At 41.8% G+C, this 8,356-nt stretch overlaps 1 protein-coding gene across 3 annotated transcripts; it reads left to right on the plus strand.

Annotated features, from left to right (window-relative positions):
• The first annotated feature begins 1,310 nt into the window (after positions 1 to 1,310).
• On the plus strand, positions 1,311 to 8,093 carry LOC119296415 (ubiquitin-activating enzyme E1 3-like). 3 transcript variants are annotated; one of them, XM_037574810.1, is made up of 7 exons: positions 1,311 to 1,516; positions 1,643 to 1,926; positions 3,406 to 3,587; positions 4,190 to 4,984; positions 5,067 to 5,935; positions 6,122 to 6,554; positions 7,214 to 8,093. In XM_037574810.1, the coding sequence occupies exons 2-7, from the start codon at positions 1,656 to 1,658 to the stop codon at positions 7,808 to 7,810; spliced, it is 3,147 nt and encodes a 1,048-aa protein (XP_037430707.1). In that variant the 5' UTR covers positions 1,311 to 1,516; positions 1,643 to 1,655; the 3' UTR covers positions 7,811 to 8,093. The 3 variants fall into 3 exon arrangements, with proteins under 3 accessions (XP_037430707.1, XP_037430705.1, XP_037430706.1); XM_037574808.1 differs by having other exon boundaries at positions 1,345 to 1,516; positions 3,406 to 3,623; XM_037574809.1 differs by having other exon boundaries at positions 1,345 to 1,516; positions 3,406 to 3,620; positions 4,187 to 4,984.
• Positions 8,094 to 8,356: the final 263 nt, after the last annotated feature.

The raw sequence follows: 8,356 nt of genomic DNA on the forward strand, positions 1-8,356 counted from the left end.
GCACCTTATAAAAAATTTAATAATTTCAAATAGATGTTCATGAAATAAACTTTTTTAAAATAATCATGTATTTAAAACATATCTGGGAATTTAAAAAATGTACATGAATTTTTTGAAAATGTTCACAAAAATTAAAACCGATCCATGAAGAATGAACAAAATGAATCGTCCCTTGCATAGAAGTTTTATTAGGGGATCTATAGAGGTCGTTCTATGATTTTATTTAGTCCCTCGCATCAGATAAAAAAAGATTTCCATGTTTTGTACAATATATTTTTTGTAAGCTATATAAAAATGACTAAAAGTCTATTTTGACACAGCTTCCTATGGGTTAGTTTTTGTAAGCTATATAAAAATGACTAAATCTCTATTATGCCTTCATACACAACTATGTTTATTTTGGTGCCATAGTACTCGTTATGGTAAACACCGCTATCCTAGGCCAAGACGAGACACATGATTCATCAGTCTAGCTTAGGCAGGGTCCATCAATGCAGTTTGCTCAGCAATTTTTTTTATTGTGGCGCTTTAAGAAATCAAATCATGATCAGACCATCACATTTTTAGTTTTTGAAATGACTTTTTTAAAGTCCCTTATCTCATCATGACATCACTCAAACACCGTTTGTGAAACGACATTTAAAAGTCCTTATCTCATCCAGACTTTGATTCAGACCTTTTTTACATCCACCACACCTGCATAATCTGATAGTTTTTCTCCCGTTGCAACACACAAGCATATTTATTAGTGTGAATCAGTTTTAGTATACATTTACTCTTTTAGCAATGATATTTTATATATTTTTCAAAATGTTGTGTGAAATAACTCATATTCAAAGTTATACGCTTATAAGTGAGTGAATGCTTTGACCATATTAGTTCTTTAGCTATAAATTGTTTGTAAATTAGGGCCCCCATTTTGTATATCGCACCGGGGTCCCGAATTTATGAAGACGGCCCTGGTGCTCTTGTTGCAAGTTTATCAGCTCCAAGCTTCCTATTCGAAAAGAAAAAATGGGGGATTTTCAATCATTTGATTGTTCTAAATACAAATCTTTTTAAATTAGCACTATTATTATAATTTCAATACATTTTCTACAGATTAGTACGTTCTTACTAGTAAGAAACAACTTTATAAATTTTAATGCAAATGCAAAGAAACAATTAATTAACTTTAATCAATGCTTTCACTTCGCCATCTAGTCGAACCAAGCGCGACCCATCCGGCCTGGCCTGCCTTATCAGGCTTGTCCATCCCAGAAAGCAACGGCCAGGATTCCCCGAAGCCCTCCGCCCTCACCACCCCACCACCAAGCCTCTCCACCACGCCGCATCGGCGACTCAATCCAACGCCACCTTGCCTTGCCGCAAAACCCCACCGCGCCCGCCCCTGTCTATATATACGCCATTCCACCGGCTTCGCCCCCAAGCCGAAGGTAACCTCACAAGCGACACGCCGTCCTCGAGGCCGCGGGCGCCGCGCGAACCCTAGCCGCCACTACGATCGCCCGCACCGGTAAGGTCCCCCCACCGCCGATTCGGATCGGCTCCGATGCTTCGATCCGTGCGCCCCGATCGCCATTTCTGGGGTTTTAGGGTGCGGGTTTTGGCGTCTGATTTGGTTTTATGTTGCGCGATGCAGGGGGCTGCGCTATATGCTTCCGACGAAGAGAGCGGACGGCGCTGAGGACAGCGGCGACGCGGCGGCGAAGAAGGCACGGGTAGGGGAATCGGCGGCGGAGGCGGGGTCGGAGGCCATGGTTGCCGGGGAGCCGGTCGGCGGGGGCAGTAACGGGAACGGGGTGGCGGAGATCGATGAGGACCTTCACAGCAGGCAGCTCGCCGTGTACGGGAGGGAGACGATGCGGCTGCTATTTGCGTCCAACGTGCTCGTCTCCGGCTTAAACGGGCTTGGGGCTGAGACCGGTGCGTGCCTCCTTCAATATGTGATTTAGTGCTTTATTTAGGAGTACATGGATATCTAATGTTGGCGTTGGTGGCGTTACTGTTGCGTTCTTATTTTGCTGCTCTTAAGTATTTGTTGGTAATTTGGAATCTGTAATTACTTGCTTAGTTGCTGGATTGAGAAACATGGATCTGCGATTACTTCAATTTATCCCATATATATGTGCAGACAGGGCTGAGTTGCTGGATAGAGAAATACATTTTGTATAGCTATCTGATTATCTGATGTCTTATATTTGTTCAAACAGAGTGAACCCTTAAATTACTGACATATGCTGCTATGATCATCAGACTGTTTGCTGCATCCTCTGTTTGTTGTGTTACATAGAGAAATGCAAATCAAATGTGTCCCTTTTCTGCTTGTTATGCAGATTGAATTATATTTTTCTGCCTAGAATTCCCAAGGCATGCCTTTATTGTAATACAAAAAGGCTGACTACTTCTATTCACTATGTGTTGTTGATTGTTTTGTGATCCTACTTCATGTTTACATTGGTAGCTTTTGTAATTGCCACTAGAAATAGGCGAGAAAATGGTACACACAGTTGATAGAATTACTGGTTTTGCAAACTGTGATAAGCGCTGAACTGCTTGTTGCCTTAGTGAAACTGTTTAATGTAATAGTTATGGAGCTGCAGCTACTAGTTCTGACTTATCGACTGACTGACATTATGGAAATCAGATTTGGGTGTCAGAATGATCTAGCCCAACATGTATTTTTCTGGCACTTTAGGCATGGATCTCTTGCAAGTCCTTTTAGAGGGGAGTGAGCACCCAGCGATTCTGTGGAATCAAACCTGAGATGTCCGAGGGACACACGCTGCATGTAGCAACCGAGCTATGGTATGCAGCACCGGTAACAGGACAAAAACCAATCTGAGTACCCTGGTTTGATAGGCGGTAGTTGCACAAGCAGATGAGCCTCCTGGAAAAGGGAATGCACAAGACCTCCTGGAAAAGGAAAAATCTAGCTATTATACATAGTTGGTAAAATTAGTGGATTGTAATTCTTTTCTTTTTTGCTCCTGTTCAGCCCAGGAACACGAGCTATGTAGCTACTCCCTCCGTTTGTTTTTATAAGACGTTTCAGACAGCTTGCTTTGTACTGTTTTAGACAGTGTCTGAATGTCTAAAACGTCTTATAAAAGTGAACAGAGGTAGTAGCATTTTCGTGTCTAATTGGGCAAGTAATATGGTTATAAATGAGCAATTATTTTCCTTTCTTCTCCTGCTCAGCCCAGGAACCTGAGTTATTTAGCATTTTCATGTCTCATGGGCAAAGTAATATGGTCAGTAATGAGCAATTATTTTCCTTTTTCCTGTTTGCCCATGCACACATCCTAATGCATGGTTTGTTTATTGTTATTTGTATGGTATTATCATACTCCTATGCGTGTGGGATTACATGATTTTTATAACTAATATATTTCTTCTATACAGCAAAGAATCTTGCTCTGGCGGGTGTTAAATCTGTCACCCTACATGATGTAGAAAATGTGGATATGTGGGACCTATCTGGCAATTTCTTTCTATCTGAGGATGATATTGGGAAGAACAGGGCTGCTGCTTGCGTTGAAAAGCTGCAAGAACTTAACAATGCTGTTCTTATATCTGCTCTGAAGGAAGAACTGACTACTGAACACCTTTCTAAGTTCCAGTCTGTTAACTGTATTCTGTGTTAAATTTTGTTAGTACCATTCTTGTTCAATAGCAGTGACCATCGAGGTTAATAAAATAACTTTACTTATTTGAACTGTGCCTGAAATCAAGTGGGATGGTATTATGTGTTTAAGCTAATTTCTGTTTCGGATGGTAATAAGTAAATTCGCGCAGACCATATTCTGCATTTGATGTCAATATACTGACGAGTAATTGTTCCTCCTAATAGTGCCAAACTATTTTTCTTTCATAATACCCAGTAGAACTCCCCCTTTTTTTAGCTGAGAACTCATTTGTTTCACTGCATGTGTCATAGCTGATATATGGATGATCTATATATGCAGTGTACTTACTTGATCTTGTCAAGTGACCTGCATTCAGCTGTCCAGTTAGTAAGCTTGTGGGACTGAAGCTAATGTGAATAACTAAAGCTACATAGCTGGTCATCATCACACACTAATTAGTTGATAACATTTGCTGAATTTTTTGTTGCGGCATGTTTGTGTTTTATTATGAAACATGTACTCCTTAATGCGTATATGCTGACCGTGCCTCTTATTTGCAGGCTGTTGTTTTCACCAACTTAAGTCTAGACAAGGCGGTTGAATTTAATGATTACTGTCATAGCCACCAGCCTCCAATTCCATTCATCAAAACAGAAGTCTGTGGTCTTTTTGGTAGCGTATTTTGTGACTTTGGGCCTAAGTTTACTGTTCTTGATGTTGATGGTGAAGATCCCCATACTGGTATAATTGCATCCATCAGCAATGACAATCCTGCAATGGTTTCCTGCGTTGATGATGAGCGCCTTGAATTCCAAGATGGTGATCTTGTTGTTTTCACAGAGGTCAGTGGGATGACAGAACTGAATGATGGCAAGCCCAGGAAGATAGTAGATGCAAGGCCATTTTCATTTTGCATCGAGGAGGATACACGTAACTTTGGCATTTATGCAAAAGGTGGGATTGTCACACAGGTGAAAGAACCAATGATCTTAGAGTTCAAGAGTCTGACAGAATGTATAAAAGAACCAGGGAACTTCCTTTTGAGTGATTTCTCAAAGTACCAGCGTCCTCCGCTGCTTCACTTCGCATTTCTAGCCTTGGATAATTTCAGACAAAAGTTTGGGCGCTTCCCTGTTGCTGGTTGTGACCAGGATGCTCAAAAATTTGTGGAGTTTACTGCTTCTATTAACGAGGCTGCAATTGATTACAAGATGGATGAACTTGATGAGAAGCTGCTGCAACATTTTGCAAGTGGTTCTAGAGCTGTTCTGAACCCAATGGCTGCAATGTTTGGTGGTATTGTTGGTCAAGAAGTTGTGAAGGCTTGTTCCGGGAAATTTCACCCGCAGTACCAGGTCTGTGTGTCATGAACTGTAAAATATTTACGTTTATGATGTTCTGTTGGTTTTTGTCTGATTTTCTTCTCTTTTTTGCCAGTTCTTCTATTTTGACTCGTTAGAATCTCTGCCAACCTATGCATTGGACCCTAAAGACTTGAAGCCATTGAATAGCCGCTACGATGCTCAGATTTCTGTTTTTGGTTCTAAGCTTCAGAAGAAGATGCGGGACTCTAATATTTTTGTTGTGGGATCTGGTGCTCTTGGATGTGAATTCTTGAAGAACTTTGCTTTAATGGGGGTTTCTTGTGGCCGTAAAGGGAAGCTAACTATAACAGATGATGATGTCATTGAGAAAAGCAACTTGAGCCGGCAATTCCTGTTTCGTGATTGGAACATTGGACAGGCAAAATCTACAGTAGCCGCTACAGCTGCTAGTGCTATCAACTCCAGCCTCCATATTGATGCTCTTCAGAATCGTGCCTGTCCAGAGACTGAACATGTTTTCAATGATGCATTCTGGGAGGGCCTTGATTCTGTCATCAATGCACTTGATAATGTCAACGCTAGGATGTACATGGACATGCGATGCCTGTACTTCCAGAAACCACTCTTGGAATCTGGAACACTGGGTCCGAAATGTAATACACAGATGGTGATTCCTCACCTTACTGAAAACTATGGAGCTTCACGTGATCCTCCTGAGAAACAGGCACCAATGTGCACAGTTCATTCTTTTCCACACAATATTGACCATTGTCTAACATGGGCTCGCTCAGAGTTTGAGGGTCTGCTAGAGAAAACTCCAAATGAAGTGAACTCATTTATGTCTAATCCTGCTGAATATGCTGCTGCTATGAGAAAGGCAGGTGATGCTCAAGCCAGGGAATTGTTGGAGCGTGTACGTGAATGCCTTGACAAGGAGCGATGTGATAAATTTGAAGACTGCATAGCCTGGGCAAGACTGAAGTACGATATATCTCTTCTACATGCCCCTTTTGAATACAACAATTTGTTATTGGCTTTCTTCCACTTTCTTTTCGTCTTCCGCTATTTGAAGTTAAAATGGTTTCATTTTGATTATATTGCCATCAAATAGGACAGTATTTTTTGTGCTCCAGATGTCATGTCATAACATCTGGTTTCTTTTGGCAGGTTTGAAGATTACTTCTCTAATCGTGTGAAGCAGCTAACGTTCACATTTCCTGAAGATGCTGCCACTAGCACTGGTGCTCCTTTCTGGTCAGCCCCTAAGCGTTTCCCTCGCCCGGTGCAATTCTCAGCTGTTGATTCATCTCACATTCAATTTATACTGGCTGCTTCCATATTGAGAGCCGTGTCTTTCGGGATCCCCATATCGGACTGGGCGAAGAACATGGGTAATCTGGCTGATATAGTAAGTAAGGTTGCAGTGCCTGAATTTGAGCCAAAGAGTGGGGTTAAGATTGAAACAGATGAGAAGGCCACTAACCTCTCCAGTGCATCAGTTGACGATGCCGCTGTTATCGAAGACCTTTTAACCAAGCTGGAAGCATGTGCCAAGAAACTACCTTCAGGATTCCAAATGAAGCCCATTCAGTTTGAGAAGGTTAGCCTCTTTTTAACTACTTCTGATGTGTTAGAATAAGACTGTTTTCCCTTGCCCAGGCTGTTTAAGAACATCCTTAGTCGTTTCACACTAGAAAACAAACATACATCACTAATGCACATAGGTGCATTTTTGGTAAGCAAAAACATCAACAGGGATTATGTAATTCAGTCACGTTTCTTTCTGTTATGCATTGAGTTACAGAACTTAGTTGCTAGTACCTGTCTTCTCCCTTGTTGCTAGTAGTAATATATTCTCCACTTCTGCCCAGATACATTGAGGATAAGTAACTTCACAGTTCTTTAAGAACAAGTGTTTTCTGTATGCGCCTCTCCACTTATCCTTCCATGTTGGTCTATATTCTATTTGTGTGCGCTTCTGTTTTATGTGCTGGTACCGTAAAGATGGTCATTGGTCAATACTGTGATTGCCTGTGTCAAATAGCTGCTGTTGACTATATTCTTAATAACTTACTTCCTTATTTCTGGTATGAGGCATGAGGCATGAGGCATGCAATTATAACTTATGGGCATTTGTTTAATTTCAGTTCTCAAAATATCTTCTGACGTACCACTGTAAAAGGGCAGAAATAATCAAATATTTAAGGCTATGCTCTTTCTTCACTAGTTCTGGTTACACACCACATGTTTCTTTTGCAGGATGATGATACAAATTTCCACATGGACTTGATTGCTGGTCTTGCTAATATGCGTGCGAGAAACTATGGTATTCAAGAAGTTGACAAGCTGAAGGCCAAGTTCATTGCAGGAAGAATCATTCCAGCTATTGCAACTACGACAGCCATGGCCACAGGCCTTGTGTGCCTTGAGCTGTACAAGGTTCTGGCAGGTGACCACCCAGTTGAAGACTACCGCAATACGTTTGCCAACCTGGCACTACCAATGTTCTCCATGGCTGAACCTGTACCGCCCAAGGAGATGAAGCATCAAGACATGAGATGGACAGTATGGGACCGATGGTCTATCAAGGGCAACATTACTGTCGCAGAACTCCTGAAGTGGTTAAGCGACAAGGGCCTGACTGCTTACAGCGTCTCCTGTGGCACATCCTTGCTGTACAACACCATGTTCCCGAGGCACAAGGATCGACTGAAGAGGAAGATGGTGGATGTCGCCCAGGAGGTGGCTAAGGTAGATGTTCCAGCATACAGGAAGCATTTTGATGTTGTTGTGGCTTGCGAGGATGATGACGGGAACGACATTGATATTCCTCTTATCTCCATTTACTTCCGATAGGCAGGCGCTGTCACTCTATTGTGAGGATAGATGATGAGTGTGAAAAGAATTCCTGTGGAGAGATGTTTGAAACATTCCTAAACTCTTCTTAGTCGGCTTATGCATTGGTAGCCTAGTGATCGCTGATGGTGTTAGCGTCCATCTCCCTAGCGTTTTGTGTGGGTCGTTCCGCTCTGTTTTGTTGCATGCCAACTATTTGCAGGTGTGCGATGCTGTCTGATGATGTTTTAATGAATGGATCAAAACCTCAGGGTAACATTGGGTTGATGTTTTGGGATGGCTACATGCATATGGTAGTTCAGTTGTCTTTTACCTCATCATCAGTTTCACTTGCATATAGTTTTCTAAATAAAAAGAAAGCTTCTTGCTAGTTATCCCATTATGCATTTGTCCTCGCAACTCTTTATCCTTGAGTTGAGGTGTCATGTAGTTGTGCATAGATAGGTTAGGGTACACTGGTCAGCTGGCAGTTTTAGTTTTGCTACAACCTTTACGTGTTTAGAGCATCTCTACAAACAGCTAGAGGAGGATAAATTATACCCCTCG

This window comes from Triticum dicoccoides, chromosome 4B, assembly GCF_002162155.2.
Source record: "Triticum dicoccoides isolate Atlit2015 ecotype Zavitan chromosome 4B, WEW_v2.0, whole genome shotgun sequence".
NCBI lineage: Eukaryota > Viridiplantae > Streptophyta > Magnoliopsida > Poales > Poaceae > Triticum > Triticum dicoccoides.

What these genes read in the sequence shown, in the direction of transcription:
- LOC119296415 (XM_037574808.1), top strand. Translation starts at nt 1,656, where the DNA reads ATGCTTCCGACGAAGAGAGCGGACGGCGCTGAGGACAGCGGCGACGCG. An exon ending in AACACCTTTCTAAGTTCCAG is followed by an intron (nt 3,624 to 4,189) that starts TCTGTTAACTGT and finishes TCTTATTTGCAG; the next exon opens with GCTGTTGTTTTCACCAACTT. An exon ending in AGCCCATTCAGTTTGAGAAG is followed by an intron (nt 6,555 to 7,213) that starts GTTAGCCTCTTT and finishes TTTCTTTTGCAG; the next exon opens with GATGATGATACAAATTTCCA.